Source organism: Beta vulgaris, chromosome 3 (genome assembly GCF_026745355.1).
Source record: "Beta vulgaris subsp. vulgaris cultivar EL10 chromosome 3, EL10.2, whole genome shotgun sequence".
Taxonomy (NCBI): domain Eukaryota; kingdom Viridiplantae; phylum Streptophyta; class Magnoliopsida; order Caryophyllales; family Amaranthaceae; genus Beta; species Beta vulgaris.
The window spans coordinates 21781262-21799603 of NC_079204.1; the positions used below are offsets into that span (position 1 = coordinate 21781262).

Sequence of the window (18342 nt, forward strand, 5' to 3'; positions counted from 1 at the left end):
GAAAGCATGGCTTTTTTAATATTTTGAATAGTTAAAAATATAGTACTTAAAACTATAGTACTATGTTATAATTTACGAAAATTGAGTATTTTAATCTTTATAACTATGTTAAAGTAAGTTTAAACGGGTTTTAAAGATGGTATATGTTGTTGGAATTTTTTAGTATACTTATGGTGGTTTTTAAATGTTAAAGTATTGATGTTCAAGGGTTTTTCATGACTAGTATGGTAGTAATACATTAAAGGGTACTAAAGGTTGAAGTTTTAATGTTTAAGAGAGTTTTAAAATATTTTTAAAGAGGGTTTAAAGTATTTTAAAGTTGCTGTAATTTTATTAGAGTATTAATACTTGGATGTTTTGGTATTTGATAGGCGGAGACTTTACTTTGAGTGAAATATGAGGTTGAGAAAGTAGCCTCTCACATTGTGTACACAAGGTACATACATACCTATGTGTTATTGAACTAGTATCATGTCATAAGTATCATGTGTATGGAACTTTTTATAGTTCATAGGTGGCTTATAATTAAATGAATTTGCATGTTTTATACCATTGTGTGAAGCATGTTGCATGTGATGAATATTATATGTTTGTATGGATGATTGATGCAAGCATGTGGGTTGGGAACGTTTATTTTATTAATTCACATGATGGATTAATAAATATATTGTTTATTGAATCATGAATTGTATCATGTTGTTCCCTTGGATTATTATTATTATTATTATTATTATTATTATTATTATTATTATTATTATTATTATTATTATTGTTATAATATTATTATTATTATTATTGTTATATTATTATTATTATTATTATTATGTATTTTATAAGGACCGTGGGACTTGTTTGGGAGAGTTGGATATTCACCTATTAACATGTTGGTTGGCTGTTGATTTAAGTCAACAAATAAAGGTTGGTTGGTTATTAGTTAATGGTGGGACTATTCTTGGATTAATTGATTTGTTAGTCAACGTATTTAATCCTAAGATAAAAATGGGAATTTTGTGTATCCATGATATTTATATTAGTTGTCTTCTTTTGTGAGTCACAACAAATAAATAATTTATTAATACTTAAAGTGGAAAGTGAATAACAATAAGCTTTAGACCTGTGCACGTCTAAAGTGTTGGACTATTATGAGTTGGAGTATATGGTGGTAGCCATGACTTTTCTTGGGGTCGTATTGATCATCTTGTCATATTTTATTTAAGTAGTACCTCGATATCGTTGGTCGCGGGAGTACGGAGTGGCGCCCATACTTCGTCTACTATATTGAAGACATGATTTGGTTGGACAACACTATCCATTGACTATTCATTTTAATTGTAATTAATCTATTGGTTTGTGGAGTCAAGTTCAGCATATGTTATTTTGCTATATTATTATTTCTCTCTAATTTACTGATTATTAGTATCATGCTAGGTCTTATGTTTTATTTATTACGGAAGTACTCAACTTTGCTGATTACGTGCTTTTCTGTGTGTCAACCATGGTTGTACCTTATTGAACTTGTAATGACCTATTTGGTGAACAGTCGTTTAGGATTAATAAAGCATTGACCTTTGCAGGTTTGAAGACGATGCATACTATTAATTTGATTTCGGGAATTCGTTTGGAGAGCTTATATCTAAATGTTGTATAATATAAGCACTATAAGAGGGGGGTGAATTATAGTGATAGAATAAGCTATACTTTTTGCGGAATTAAAAGTTAACTTGGGAACACACAATGGAAACAAGAGAGATTTAGCGAGGAAAAACTTCCTAGGCCCAATAGGAAGAAACAACCTCGACGACAAGGGACTTTAAACTCAAACTTTCCACTATAATAGGCCAAACGACTCTGTTTACAAACCTTTACTTTTCTCTCGGGCCACAACTTGAGTTCCTAAACTCAAGTTACCAACAACAGTTCCCATAACTGTCGTCCCTCTCAAACTTCACTCGAAGTTACTTTCTCTTTCTCTTTCTTACGCTTCACTCAAAGCTTCTCACACTTAAAAAAGTTCATTCAAACCCTTTTACTACCCAAAAATACATCTTATAAGACTATGGAAGAGTAATAACTCGAATAAAGTAAGTATGAATTCTCTTAGGAACGATACTGACTCTTAAGACAACTAAGAATATTTAGCTAAGTCAGACACAAAATAATCTAAGGTTTAGGCGCCTATTTATAGAGTACTTAGGCAAGACAGAAACAATCCACTACTAATTAAGTCCATTATCCCATGATGTCCAGAACTTAATGAATTAATTAGTTTTTATAAAATATTTATTAAGAAATAATTAACCCACTCACCCCACTACTTAGCTTAAAAACAAGAAGCAGTAAACATTAGTTGATTGTAAATAATGCTTGGGGAATAATTAATCTAATTAAATTAATTTAGACTTAAGACGAAATTAATTAAGCCCACTAACTACAAACGTATAGCGGTAGTGATTAGGCGTCATATTTGATTTCTTGGAGAGTAATTAAAATATTTACTTTAAATAGTTTTTAGGAAAATATCTTTATAAATAAATTAATTAAAATCGAAAATCATATTTGAATATAAAAGAAAATCTTTTTATAACCGAAAATTATATTTGATTTTGAAAACAAAATCTTTTGGTTTAATTAAAATATAAAAGATAAGATTTAAAAAGGTTTGATATTATCCTGATTAAATCAGAAAATCATTTTAAATCTTTTCCTAACAAACTAATAACAAACACCCTTAAATAATGGATCTAGTCAAAACTAACCTAGGGATCCTAACTAACCAGTTGGGCGCAAAAATAGTGTTAGGCGCACAACTTAGGAAATATTTGGGGTTCCTTAAGTCGTTTCTAAGTCTATTCCTTAACCTTGTTCCTAACTGTGCCAATGTTTGTTCCTTTCATGGGAATAACCAAGTTCCGTTTGAGAATTCAACAGAAACTAAATTGAGCATTCACTCAACCTTAACAGAACATATTGAATACATCCTAATGTATTCTAATCTTCACTCCAAGCTTGATACTTCATCATTCGAACATCTTCACTTCGATCTTTGATTAATTCTCCATTTTAATCTTCGATCAAGTATTCTCTTTGCTCAAGAATGAATTACCTAGCAACAACATAAATAAAATACAATGTCTTTTGTGGTTAAGTCATCTTCAAAACTCAAGGGTCAACACTAAACTTCTTTCATACTTAAGTACTTTTGGTTTGGTTATATTAGTAGTTGGACTTTATGTTGGTTTGACTATAGTTCAGTTTGGAGTTGACTTTGTGGTTGACTAAGTTTAATTATGTTTTCAAAGCTATCTATTTATTCTGCTGCAGAATTCTGAATAAGTCGATACGTTATCACACGAGCGATAATACTTTGGTAATTCTTGGTGTTTTATGAGAAAAAGGTATTTTATAATAAGAATAAAGAATTATCGGGGTGTTACACTAGTATTTAAATGGCTCCGTATGGGATTCATTGATTTTAGGGCCAGAGTTAATTCAAGATACTATTGAGCAAGTAAAAGTGATTCAGGCTAAGATGAAGGCTGCTTAAGGAACGCAGAAGTTGTATGCAGATTTGCGACGAAAACCTATTACCTAGCTTTGATTTAGGATACGAGGTGCTTTTTAAGGTTTCTCCTATGAAGGTGGTGATGCGATTTGGTCAAAGGGGCAAATTGAGTCTGAAGTATGTGGGTCCCTATGAGATTCTTGAGAGAATTGGGGAGGCCATGTATCGTTTGGCTTTGCCGCCAGAGCTGTCGAAGGTTCATGATGTATTCCAAGCGTCGCAGTTGCGCAGGTATCGTAGTGATCCTTCGCATGTGATTCCTGTCGAGTCTGTCGAGCAAAATTTGACATTTGAGGAGCGACCAATTCTAATTTTGTACCACCAGAATCGTGCTCAAAGGTGATTTCCTTGCTTAAAGTACTTTGGAGAAGTCAGAAGTACGAAGAAGCCACATGGAAAACTAAAGAGTCGATGCAACTTAAATATTCGAAATTATTCGTTTCAGATATTCGTTGTGTGTTTGTTTTGTTTGTTTGGTGTTTCCAAAGTTTCGAGGATGAAACTTTATTTAAGAAGGGAAAATTATAATACCCCATAATTTTGCTCCTAGTTTTTTACAAAAGTTTTCCCTAAAACTAATATTTTCTTTTAATTGATGATTTTGTTTTTTAAAATTTATTGGGAGCTGAAATATTTTTGTTATTCGATGTGCTTATGATGTGAATTATATTTATATTTATAATATAATTTGTAAATATTATTTTATTGTGATAAATTATCTTTAAGTTTATACGCGATTTAGAAATTTATCGTTTTATCGCTTAATGGACCTTTTATCACTTGGATTGTGGATGAAAAGGACTAAAATTTATGTGGGCTTGACATTATGGCAGCCGGCCATATGGTGGAGAATGGAAGAAATTTCTTCCTTTAATTTGTTGTCTCTTTGTTTTCTGTAACTCCCATAACCTCCATCATAAATAATCATTTAACCCTCCATAAATCATCCCCTTTAATCACCAAGTCTCAGAAAAATATTGCTGACATTTCCTCCATTTCACGCGGCTATTCCAAGATTTTCTCTAATTTTTCTACTTCTCATTTGTTCTCATTAAATTGTTATTAATATTTTCTACTTCTTTCACTTACACAATTATTATTCGTGATACTTTAGTGTTTGAAGTGTACTTGGATTGCACGCATAGCTCTTGAATATCTCATTAGGCCCACCTCTTCTCCCGACGTTCCAGGTAACTAATAGTTATCTTAGAATGCTAAAGATTAGAGTAATTTCGTTAGTAGATTAATTCGTTAGAAAAAAAAATTTAAAATATATTTTTACATGAAATCATTGAATAAAAATTATGTATATGTTCGATATTGATAGTCAAAATTGTGCCCAATCTCCTGTCAAAAAAAAAAAGTTGCGCCAAATCAATATAATTCATATAATAAGAAACAGAGGAAGTATAAAACTGTACTATTAGCTATTAGTGGTTCGTATTTAGCGGTTAGTTAATAATTGTCAAAATAAATAACGGTTTAAATTATTGATTTAAAAAAAAACTATCATAAATATTTAGTCAATAGGCCTTGATGCAGATCCTGCTTTCAGAAATCCTCTCTGATTATAGTCAAAAAATGTTTGTATTATCTTTGTATGAAAATAGATGGTTTAAAGGTCATGATCCTGTATTCTTTTGGATGATTAGGTGGATGAGTTCCACTTCTAGACATCTACCTAATCTGATGTTGCCGTTTAGAATTTTGGTTATGTTTTGTGACCTTTTATTCTCTTGGCTGATCAGGTGAATGTTTTCCACTTCTAGATTTCGAGCTAAGATGAGGTTGCAAATTATAGCTCTATTGCATCTATAAAACAAGGCTTCCCGGTTACATTTTGTCTTTTTTCTAAAGGCGCTCATTTTTCTTAGTCGTATGTTCTTACAAAAGCATCTTCTACTGAAAAATCATGTTAAGTATTGCTATATTACTGTACAGGTTGTCACTCACTTGAGTGCTTCCCACAGTCCCCCATGCGAGCTAAATTCTGGTTCGAATTTTTCCTTATTAAATAATTATGATTGTTGGGTTTTGGAATATTAGAGGTGTGTTAAAAAAGAACTCTTTGACTGATATCTATCAAAGATTTTTGTTCAAGTAACTCCATTAAAGTATTCATGGTTGTGAAGTTAAGTCTAAAGCTCCCCCCCCCCTTATCACAACAACTCAATGTGGGTTTCAGTATGTTGATTATGTGCCCACTCTTGGTCTGGCAGGTGGATTATGGTTGTTTTAGAAAGATTGTAATTAGTCTCCTTTTAATCTAATAGTGTTACATAAAGCTTCTCGGTTTATTGCTAGTAACATTACTCTCTTAAATGATAATTTGTCTTTTGTTATTATCTTTGTGTATGCACCTCCCAAAAATGAGCACAAAGCAGAGTTTTGGGACGAGATATTTGATTATGTAAACTCTTTAACTTCCCCCTTTTTTATTTTTGGCGATTTTAGTGATATTAGTTATGAACAAGATAAATTAGGGGGTGCTGCCTTTAACTCTAACAGACTTCGAAATATGAGAAATCTTTTATCTCGAATTTCTTGTGTTGAGCTTCCTTTCCTGGGTTCAAGATATACATGGCGCAAAAAAAGAGCAGGCCCAAATAATATCTTGGAGCGTATTGATAAAGGGGTAGCTAGTCCCATGTGGCTTAATTGCTTCCCTCAGGCAAAATTAATCCATCATCCATTTACTTCGTCGGACCACTGCCAAGTCTCCCTAGATTTAACGAAGAATAAAAGTATAAAATCACCTCCTTTTCGATTTGAAAAAATGTGGTGCCAAGGTAATAATATGATACCCTTGTTAAGAAAATGTGGTGCACTCGCTTTAATGGATCTCATATGTTTAATCTTGTAAAGAAATGTAAATTATTAAAGGAGGAATCAAAGAACTGGAATAGGTCTCAATTTGGGAATGTTTTTGTTAGTCTTGGACAAACACTTAAACAACTACAAGAGGGGGGTGAATTGTAGTTGGAGAGATTTTCAATCTTTTTGCGAAAATAAAAGAATGATTGAACAAGAAAGAAATAATTGCATGAATAAGAAAGAACTAGGAACACGAGATTTTCACAAGGAAAACTTCCTAGGCCCAATAGGAAGAAAAACCTTGACCACGAGGGATTTTGACTCAATTCTCTTTAATAACTTTAGGCCAAAAGACTCTCTTTTGTACAACCTAAACTTGGACCTACTCTGTTCCACTAGGAACTGGTTCTCTGTCAGCTTGTTCCCCCTGAACAGTTGACTTTCTCACTTGACTTCACTCGAAATCTTTTCTCTTTCTCTTTCTCTTTTTCTCTCAAAATGATTACAGACTTAGATTCACTCAACCCAATCTATAATACATCAATTGCTAAGAAGAAGAAAACTGAATGTACTTTCACTAAAAATATTACATAGAAAATTTTGAAAGCCTGCATAAAAAGATCTTTACAAATAGCTATTTGTAGAGACCTATCTTCTCGAGTTCTTCTCCACGATCTTCTCCAAGATCTTCTCCATGATCTTCTCCATGATCACACGTAGCTTCAGCCACTTCTCCCATTGATATGTCCGTTGAATTTTTACCGTTAGCAGTTAGTTAGTTAGGCTTCCACAATCTCAGCCACTAACACACGCGCACTTCCACGTTCACACGCCTTGTTAATAGGTTGGTTGTTGTGGTTCCTAAATTGTAGGAACTACCTCAACGCATCTATTTTGGGGCACTTGCTTAGGTTAGTTTTTGGCGGCTCCTCGTTTATAGGAAAACAAAAATGCTGCACACAAACTAACTAAACAGAATATTATGGAATCATAATATATCAACTTGTTTACCTCCATAATATTAACGGCTTGTCACAAATAAGGTTTAACAACTTAATCTTGATTAAACTCCTAATCAATTCTTCATAAGTCATTTAACATGTTATTTGTGAAGTCTAAAAATAAATAAACTAATTAAAACTGAAAGAATAAATCTAAAATAAAACAATCAAAACAGAAAGAATAAATCTAAAACACACGAAATTAAATCTAACAAAATAAACTAAAAACGGACTAATCAAATAAACTAAAATCAAATAAACTTTAATTATTTGTCATTATCAAAATAATGAAATAATAGTTTTTAGATAGCTTAGAATTGTAGATTCTAAGCTGGTTGATATTCAAGCTAATCTAATAGTTAATCCTTTGTGTTCCTCTCTTAAGTTACAGCAAGATCGATTTCTCCAAAAAAGAGAAAAATTGTTATCTTTTAGTCATGAATATTGGAAACAAAAAAGTAAGGCTATCTATCTTCATCTTGGGGATGCTAATACTAGATATTATCATACTCATGCGTCTATAAGGAGAAACAAAAATCAAATTAAAAGTTTTACAATAGAATCGGGTCAAATAATCTCATCTCCAGCGACTACTTCTAGTCAAATTTCAAAGGAATTTTCTAAAAGGTTTATCTCAAACCCTTTATGTAACTTTAATGAAGAGGTTGATTTTAGTCTTCTCTCTCCTATTATCTGAGATGAAGATAATGCTTTGCTTGTAGCAATAGTCTCACCCGAAGAGATTAAAGATGTAGTTTTCGATCTTGCTCCTGATAAATCTCCTGGTCCTAACGGATTTCCTCCTTTCTTTTTTCAAAAATATTGGACCCTTGTTGGAAATTCAGTTGTAAGAGCGATGAAAGCTTTTTTTCATTCTGGGCATATTTTGAAAGAAATTAATCACACCTTTCTTGCTCTCATTCCTAAAATAGATAATCCTTCATGTGCAAATCATTTTAGACCTATTAGTCTTTGTTCCACAATTTATAAGATAATTTCTAAAGTCATTACTAATCGCTTAAAATCAGTCCTTGGAAAAATCATCCACCTCCTTCAGGGTGCCTTTGTTCCTGAACGTGTTATTTTAGATAATATTTTAATAGCTCATGAAGTGTTTCACTCTTTCAGTAAAAAATCTAGTTCTGAGGGGTGAATAGCTATTAAGCTCGATATGGAAAAAGCTTATGATAGGTTAGAATGGAATTATATATTAGTTACTCTTAGAAAGTTGGGTTTTTGCTCTCAATGGGTAGAAAGGATTAAATGTTGTATCTCAACTCCTTCTTTCTCGGTGCTAGTCCATGGTATCCCGGGTGATAGATTCATCCCTTCTAGAGGTATTCGTCAAGGTGACCCTCTATCTCCTATCTCTTTATTCTTTGTGGGGAGCTCCTTGCTAGGCAACTCTCTGCGGCTAATGCCCAAAGAGACAAGCCAATTGGAGTCTCTATAGGAAAATCTGGTGTTTGTATCCTTACTTTTGCAGACGATACTGTGATCTTTGCTAGGGCCTCTGAAGTTAGTTACTCTACTATTAAGCGGATTCTTGATAAATATTGTTCTATGTCTGGTCAACTTGTAAATTTTCATAAGTCCGCTTTTCAATGTTCCCCGAATGTTCCAGATTCTTCCAAAATTAATTTTGCTTCTACGTTGGGTATGCCTGAGGTAGACAATTTAGGAGAGTACTTAGGCTGCCCAATTATAGATTCTCAAGTCACAAAGGAAACTTTTGGGAAAGTTTGTTGTAAAGTGGTTCGCCAGTTGCCTAAGTGGAAAGCGAATTCCCTATCGCAAGCAGGTAGAACGGTCCTAATTCAAGCTAATTATCAGATGCAAAGTTCTATCTTCCTAAGCCAATTCTCTCTAGTTTGGATAAATGCTATAGGAATTTTTTTTGGAATAAAGATAATCTTAACAAGACTGCAAATTTGATTGGTTGGGACAAAATTTGTCTTCCTAAACAATATGGGGGTTTGGGCATCAGAAAGCTGATGTCAATAATGTAGCTTTGCAGATGAAACTTCTCTGGAAACTTATCAAGCTAAAAGATAATTTATGGGTTAATTTGGTTAAAAAGAAGTATATTAAATCTCAAGATATTCTTACTCATAAAATCTCCTCAGTTGCGTCTTGGCAATGGAAAAAACTCATGTCTATTAGGCCTTTGTTTAAAAAGGGTTTAAGATGGCAGGTAGAGAATGGTAGAGATATCAGTTTTTGGGATGACAATTGGGTGTTCCAGTATCCTATTAGGATGGTGGTTAGTCCTCTTCCTGGGTCAGAAAACCTTAGGGTTAGTGATCTTATGGACGAGTTTGGGGGGTGGGACCGAATCAAGATTGGTTCGTTAGTTCCCTCACATATTGTTTCTAGGATATGTTCTTATTATCTCCCTTTGTCTTCTCAGAAAGACTCTCTGGTTTGGGGTTTGACTGCTGACGATGAGTATTCAGTCAAGACAAGGTCACTTTTAGCTCAGGGTGTTTTTAATCCAAATTTTGAGAAAGTGGAATTTGCTTGGTTATGGAAGCTTCAAGTCCCCCCTAAAATTAAAATGTTCTTATGGGAAGCTTGTCATGATGGGCTTCCCTCTAAGGATAGGCTTGAAAAATGCAAAGTTTTTGTTCCTCAGCAATGTGTGTTATGTTGTAATGCCTCAGAGTCTATCTCTCATCTTTGTTTTCAGTGCCCGTTTACGTTAGAGGTTTTTGCTTGTCTCCAAGTTTGTGATGCTTGGCCTAGTCTCCCGGGTAATATTAACTTGTCTAACTACTCCTCTTTTCGGTATTGGATTGAGGTGTGTCATTCTGTTCTTGATTCTGATGCTATTTCTAAGTTGGCCTTTGTGTGGTGGTTTATTTGGTTCATCAGAAATAAAGTTATTTTTAATGATGAAGGTTTCTCCCCTCATAGGGTTAGCTTTATGATTAGCAGCTTTTTTTTCTCAGTGGAGTAAGTCTGCTGCTGAAGGTGGGAAGGATATCATTGTTCCTTCCCCTACTATCATCAAGCCTTTTTCGAAGGTTGCCAGAGCAGGTCCCAATCTTGTTTGGTCCTCCCTTCCCGCTAATTTCTGTAAGCTCAATTTTGATGGTTCTAAAGATAGCACTGGCAATGTTGCTTTAGGTTTTGTTATTCGTAATAGTAATGGTGAGGTTTTGCTAGCTAGCTGGGGCTAAGTCTTTGGGGCCTCACATTTCTATTGTTCAAGTCGAGGCTTGGGCCCTTAGAGAAGGTGTTAAAGGAGCTATATCTCTTGATATCTCGCATATTATAGTTGAAGGAGATAACCTTATTGTCATTAATTCTATGAAGAATTCTTGGCATATTCCATGGGAGATTTCTAATATTGTGAAAGATGCAGGTGAGGATTCTCGTCGGTTCCAGGATCATCAGTTTCGTTATTGCTTTCGGGAAGCAAACAAGGCGGCTCACTTTATGGCCAAGAAGGCCCACGACTACCCCTCTTACCTGTACTGGTTCCCCCCGTACTATATAAATCTTTCCCTTATCATCCGAAAGGATGTTTTAGGCTGGCCCCAGACTAGGGTGTCAGTCTAAGTCTGTTTTCCTTATTAAAAAAAAAAACTCAAACATAATTCTCGTCGGTTCTAGGATTGTCAGTTTCGTCATTGCTTTCGGGAAGCAAACAAGGCGGCTGACTTTATGGCCAAGAAGGCCCACGACTACCCCTCTTTAGTGTACTGGTTCCCCCCGTACTGTATGGATCTTTTCCTTATCATCTGAAAGGATGTTTTAGGCTGGCCCCCAAACTAGGGTGTCAGTCTCAGTCTGTTTTCCTTATTAAAAAAAAAAAACTCAAACATAATTTAAATATAAAATATATATTCCACTAACCATTACCCTCACAAAAGCTACGAAGTACAAATATTTGCTTTTGCTAACCACTGCTAAAACCTAATTAAAAAAAAACTATTAGTATCGGACTATTGGTGTGCATGAAATTCTTGAAATTTCCTTACAAAATCAAGTCCAATCGTGAGCTCTTTCGGAAAATTTACAGAGAGTTTGAGAGAGAGAGAGAGGGAGAGACAAGTTTAAGAACAGGCGCAATTAGGAAAAAAAAATAAAATTTTCCAAGTACTTATAATTGTATCCAACACTCATTTCCAACAAAACTTCCAAAATCTTTGCTTTTCCAAAACATCAGTATAAGAAGAAGCAAAGTGAAAATCAAAACTTGTTTTTTAGGGCAAACTAAGGTATCAGCGATCAATCGGAAAAACCCTCAATATCTTTATTTTGAAGAAAAACCATCTTTTTCTCCAGCTTAATTACTATAATTTCCATTTTCTATGTAAATTTCATTGTCATTGCATTTGATTAATTGTGGGTTTTGGTTTATTTGATTTTTAGAGAAGAGGGTAAAAATAGAGAATGTTTTTTTCGGGCGATCCATCGTCTCGAAAGCGGGTCGATTTGGGGGGTCGAAGCTCTAAGGAGAGAGATAGGCAAAAGCTTTTGGAGCAAACTCGGTTGGAGCGAAAACGTAGATTGTTTCAACGTGAACAGAATTCTGCTGCTATTAAAATTCAGGTTTGTTTGTTTTTATTTAATTTTTTGTATTTTTGTAGACCATTGTATGGATGAATTTATTGAATTTTTGGAACATTATTTTGTGGGTATTTTAGTGATGTTCAGGTCGATAAATTATGTTGGGTTTATAATGTATTGTTGCATTTTCATGTACTTTACTTTCTTTATGATTTATTGAATTGATGATTGATTAATGAAAAATGAAGTTTATGGGTGGAAATTGGGATGAGTGAAGTTGATATGTACTTGCTCCAGAAATTTATTTTAGTTAATTTTGTGGCTATGATTTTGTTTTTGGGCTGACTTTTTTATGTATGCGGAAGTCACTATTATGATATGTATCTTATGCCTCTAATGGTGTGATATATTGCTAGTGGAAGGCTGTGTTTCATGCCGTATTATTGCGTTTATGCGGATACCACGTCCTAATCTATGATAAATGAGCTTGCTTTGGATCAAAGTTACCTTCTTGCCTTACACTATGTTGCTCAGAGTCTTCCCTTGCTAACTTTCTGAGCACAAAAGCTTTAGGAGGAACCTTAGGTTGTCCGGTGGTTGCAGTAGAGAGCTCCAAGCTATCTGGTCTTTGAGCTAGTTGCAGAAGTTTTTGATTGAAAGCAAATGCACAATTTTGAAAAAAAAGAATATAACATGCTCATCACGCAGCTATATGTTAGATGATCATGCTTAGACTTATCATTAGACTTGATGAGCAACTTCATCCATCTATAGAATTGCTTCGTTTTCCTTGTCAGTAGGATGTCTGGAGAGAGAGAGAGAGCTTATTTGACGTTTTTAATTAACATTTTAGACCTCTACATCTACATGTTGCTCATGTTTCTTCTCTGAAGCATTTTTTGGTCTCCCCTCCCCTTTAGTTCATTTTAGTTGGTAGTCCAAGTGAGCTGCAAAAGCCTTTTGTACGTATCCTTTTAGGCACTTGATCAACACATGGTTATTATTTGCAGAAATGCTACAGAGCCTGGAAGGCTGTTGAAGTTGAACACCAAAAGATGCGGGAGCAGTTTTTTGTTAAATATGGGAAGCGTTGCCAGAATGTTGGCAGGTAAAGATGATATATGTTTACTTTCTACTCCAATGTATCTGTTTTTCTTTCTTTCTTTCTTTTGTATCCTTGGTCGCCTCTTTGGTTGCCTGGTTCACTGTTTGTATCATCGTGTGTTTGAAAATTGTTATATTTTAGGTGAAGGTTAAATATTGTACTCGGCTCTTCTCCCCCCTCCCTCACTGACACTTTGATGTATAATATATGTTTTGCTTCTGCAGACATTGTTTTGATCCAGATTCAAGGTTTCTCTGTGAATTATTGTTTTTTTTCAATCCGAGAAATGAGGAAGATCTTTTTGCTCTTGCGGAGACTTGCCGACTACTTCAGGCTTTTGCTCAAGATAGTGGTGATTTTCTAGTTACTTATTCCTGTATTCAACTTCTGTTCGAATATTGTTATTAGTTTCTTGTTTTTTGTGCTTCAATGGTTTGTTGTGTTGTGGCATTAAGGGTCTCAGTTAGTAACTTGGGAGTGTACATTATCTTGGTGTTTCATGCTTTTTATCTTTTGTTTCCGTAATTGAATTACTTTGAAGGCCTTCACATATCTGACATAGGTTGTTGGGGGATGTTTAATGCTTATAAAGCTTGATTCTGTTGATGGTTCTTTTCTGCTCCTTTTGATCATATCTAGGAGCACTTGTTTTGCTATTTCTCCAAATTCTGTGTCAAACTAGAGGTATTTGTGCAAAGGCTGAGTGGAAATTAATTGGAGAAGAAACGATTGGTGGTCTAGACTTTAGATGATATGGTTAGTACCCAAGCTTATGGTGTATGTATAATTGTATATACTGGCTGTTAATGTGATTGAACGATGAAGCCTTGAAGGGTAATGCTCTATAACCTTCCATTTTTACCAGGCATGTGGAGTCTATATTAACCGTGTTGATTGGGATTTATTCTACGGTTCACGAGCTTGCATGAACAATGTGATTCTGTCTCATTTATAGGTTTCCTTCTAGGCTTTTGTAGCTGACAAGGATTTTGTTAGTGCTTTTATTAGAAATATTGAGAATTTAAATGAAAAAAAGTCTCTAAAAGGCTGTATGGATTGAAAGAGCTATTTCCTTGATGATATAATGAACTTTTAGTGTATGTGGTTAGTAGGCTTTGATTTCACTGTATCATGTAATGAGCTGTCCGCAGAGCTGGGTAACTGTGGGAATTGTGGGCCATGTCTTTGAAAGAAAATTTGTGTCTCTTTGTGCTATACATATAGGAGGCAGTTTACGTTTTTCTATGAAGGGTGGATAGTATATTGTTGCACTGGATGTTAACAGTCTTTCTTTTAGTTTTAAGATAGGATGATCTATTATGTTTCCGTATCCTGGAAAAATAAATTTGATTTGACAAAAATATGGGGATGGGACATTTAAAGATAGATATTGCTCCTCTTCATGAAAATACTAGGCACATATACTATTTTAAAATGTTTGAAGAATTTATAATTTTTTCTAATATAGTTGATGATTGGGATTTTCCAATATTACCTTGCTTAGAATAAGTGGCGGGAAGCTGGGAAGAGTGTGGGTGAGCTGGGAATAACACAAGTACCCAACTACTATGATTTAGATTGCCTATGTGTTAAATCATGTCATATCCTGAAAGATGAGTATGTTTTTTTCCTCCCCTTGATTATGAGGAGTTGAGACAATGTGACATATACTTTTATACAGAGGGAGCCTTTAATCGTGTTGTCTATCTAAAAGATGGAAGCTTTAGTGAGCGACAAGCTCTTGAACATTTTTTCTTTGTTTTTCCTTTTCAAATTTACTGAAGGCAAAGTATGAGGAAGTAGGATATGTATGTGTGTCTTAGAGATCACTCAGTCAGAGGCTTTTTCAAAATTATGATTGCCTCTTTAAGCCTCAATCAATAGTATTGTTTTTATACTCTTTATGCCCTCACCAGGTAGATTTTGTTCTGTATCAATGATCCCATTTCTTTTGTGATCAATGCTGATAATTTTAAATGTTTTGTAGGGGATGTCATTACGTTGTTTACAGGAATGGCTTATTCATCAAACCGCAGTTTGGTTGATTACAGGGTGAAGCAGCTGTCTTATGGGTGTATTCGTGCTGTTCATGCTTATAGGTTCGTTTGGTAAAATGGCTTGTAGAATGTATTGAATTAAATTTTTTATTTCGGAATTCTTGTTTCGGGGTCAAGTTGATTTATGCTTTATCTTTCTCTTCTGGCTTCGTATTAAATCAAGAGAGAGATGGTAAAGAGAGTTGCTAACTATTTGGAGAGAGATGGAAAGGTATTTTGCCAAGGATATATCCTCCCAGATAAAAATGTTATAGGGCTTGCCCTCATCACCAGATGAAAAATAAAAATAGTAGAACTTTAATGTCAATCATTTGGTTTTGCTCTCATATGTATTTGGCAAAAAGGTATCTCCAGAAAACATATGCCTGTAGTGGCAATGAAGTTCCTTATCATTTTTCCGCAAAATTGTAACGAATTATATATTCGCAAATTAGGATATAACCAACCATTACATTCTAAAAACAGTAGCAAACTTTGGACAGCTTGCTAAAGGGTTTTTGCTTTGGGTTGCATGCTGTGGATTTATTGTTAGAAGTTCCCTTGTCAGTTTGGAGTGTTATTGGCGTGATATTTTCTGTTGCATCTGGATGACTGTGGGTCCTCTTAGGTTTAAATACTCTTGTTACGGTTTTAGACACAACAGGATAGCATTCATCTACTAGGATTTGGGAGGGCCAAGGTATTTTACAATAATGCAATTTTCAGACCACTATAGTATATATGTTTCTTATGTTAAACTTGCTGAGAGAAAAACATTTTCAAAACTGGCAAGTTACAAAAGCAGGGCTTACAAAAAAAGTAGAAAAGCAATTTTAGGGGAAAATATTGGTCTGGTATTTCTAATAGTAGATTTCTTTCTTATATAATACATTGCATTAATTTAAATCCAGATGAAGCATTGATCATTGAACTATCAAATATTATGCCAAATTTCCATGCTACTCTTATAGTATTTTGGCCCTTGTTGTTCATCAATTAGAAGATCAATATCACAACAAAATGGGTTACGTTTTAGCTCTGATGTGGAAGCATTATTGGGATGAGAATATCTGTTAGAAAAACAATGTACACTTGAAGCAGAGGAAATTTATCTACTGTGTTGCTGTGGTTGAAATGGAATGTGTTTACCATCAGGATATGGGTTCAGAACCCAGATTGCATATGGGTCTGTGTGTTCATTTAAATTTTGTGTATTTATGGTACATAGGGTTGGGATTATTGAAGAATACATTTTGGCAGACAGTTAATGTAGTTGGTTTGGACATATGGGGTAAATTTCTTAGATTTGGAGATTGTGGTTTCCTTGCCAGCTTTTGTTTATATTCAAGTGACTAATTTTACTAATAATAATTTGCTTTATAAATTGCGCTCTTTGCTTGTATGCCTCCAGAGAATCAGAAGATGGTGTTTTTAAGAGACAAAACTTTATTGTTACTAGCACATAGTATAAGACACAATTGCTGCAAAATGTATATGTTAGATGCAACGTTGTCTTAGCTTTAAAAAGCATGTCCAAGGTGCGTCTGAGCAAGGGGTGGATCCAAACACTAGAAAATCTGCGTCAGAAAAGTTAGGCGTAACTATATATGACCTACCACAGACGATGAGATATGCACGTCTCCATCCGCGCTTGAATTCTTTTTATTGAAATGTGCGAGAGAGACAGAGAGAGAGAGGAGATCTGATTTGAAAACAATAGAGAAGACCCAAATCCTTTCTTATTATAGCTTACTTAAGCTTTAACATTCATATTCAGGCAAAATCACTAAATTAGTTGCATTAATAATCCGGAGAAACTTCTAATTTGCAGATCAGGTATATTAAAGGTCACTCTCTTGTCAGAGATGTGTAATATTTGGCATCAGGGCCTTTGGTTGACATCAGTAGAGCTTTTCAAGATAAGTTTTGTTCTCTCTATCTTGGATGTACCCCTCTTTCTTCGATCTTCGCGGGAATCATTTTCTTTCTTCAGTCTATTTTTGTCACCCTTTACATCCTTCTCTCTTGGATCTACAAATTTCAGCTCCTAGTCCTTTTTTTTTTCCCTTCCTCTTTGATCTCTACCTGTCACAGAAATTTATTATTATTTTCCCTTTTTAGTTTAATTATTAGTGGTTGGTGTCCCACTGTCCCCACTCCCCTGATTAGCAACTCAGTGAAGAATGACTACTGAGACAGACATATGAGCCCTTCCCCCTCTCCAATTTATTTTTTTTCAAATGGCTTCTTTCATATTTGAGTATTTTTAACTGTTAACTTTTCATCTTCAATAAAGAAATTATTTTGAATATCACTTATAATTGGGTTCTTTCACTTTCTAATCCCGTGAAGCAAAATTGGAAAATCCTAGCCTGTAGGATGCACGTACTTTAGGCTTGCGCCTTGTGCTTAGGCTCCAAGACCGTTTGCACCTTGGTGCACCTCTGACCTTTTAAGATAAAGAATATTGTTAGGATTCAGGTGCATATCTAAATGAGATGAAAAAATAACTCTTTGTCCAATAATGTTGGGATAACATTTTGAACATTCCACTTTCTAGGTAAGTTTGCTGGGTTATATTGGTCTTAGGTGCTTCACACCTGATTAGATTGCTATGGAGGCCCTTGTAGAAGGTGGTGTATAGCTCATGCCATATACCAGACTAGCAGTGCGCATCTCATTCCCACTTCCCTCCTCCCAAAAAGAAGATTTAATTTGCACCTCTTGTATTTCTCTTAGGCTTGACTTTGTGGTCGAAGTCTGTATGTGTTATTTTGATACGAAAATTTCTTCTTTTGTTACCCCTAAAAGGGGATCGAATATGATTGGACTAAGGATAATCCAGGTTCACCGTTCACATCTTCTTCTCCCCTTTCTCTCGTCTCTTTGTTGGTCACTCGGTAGATTGTTGGTTTCACACAAGTTCACAAGTATCTACTGTGCATATAGGTTCACTATCGATTGATGTGGAGACTTTTTTCTTTTCCTCTAGGGTGAAGGTTTTCTAAAATCACATGTCATTAAGTATCGTACACTGTCTCTTTATTCACGATGATACCATGAAAGTAACTTCATAAAGTCTTCCTCATTACAGTGTTCTCATTCTTTTTTCTTTTTGCAGGAGTCGATTCAAGAAACAATCATCCTGTTCAGAATCCAATTCACACATCTTAACAGTTTTGCTGGAAGCTACTGCTAGGTTGATTGATCCCAAACTTCCATGGGCTTGTGGAACAGTTTGCTATCTTTTTAACAGAAGTATCTTTACCTTATTTAGAGAGATAATTCTTGCTGCCAAGGTATACA

General features: G+C 34.6%; 1 protein-coding gene across 1 annotated transcript in view; it reads left to right on the plus strand.

The window, feature by feature from the left end:
* The first annotated feature begins 11267 nt into the window (after window positions 1-11267).
* LOC104889144 (E3 ubiquitin-protein ligase UPL6) overlaps window positions 11268-18342 on the plus strand; it is a 31700-nt gene continuing 24625 nt past the window's right edge. The window contains exons 1-6 of the mRNA XM_010674296.4: window positions 11268-11603; window positions 11758-11937; window positions 12906-13003; window positions 13225-13352; window positions 14988-15099; window positions 18158-18335. Of these exons, the coding sequence (XP_010672598.2) occupies window positions 11779-11937; window positions 12906-13003; window positions 13225-13352; window positions 14988-15099; window positions 18158-18335 (675 nt within the window). The 5' untranslated portion in view covers window positions 11268-11603; window positions 11758-11778. The remainder of the gene's footprint in view (window positions 11604-11757; window positions 11938-12905; window positions 13004-13224; window positions 13353-14987; window positions 15100-18157; window positions 18336-18342) is intronic.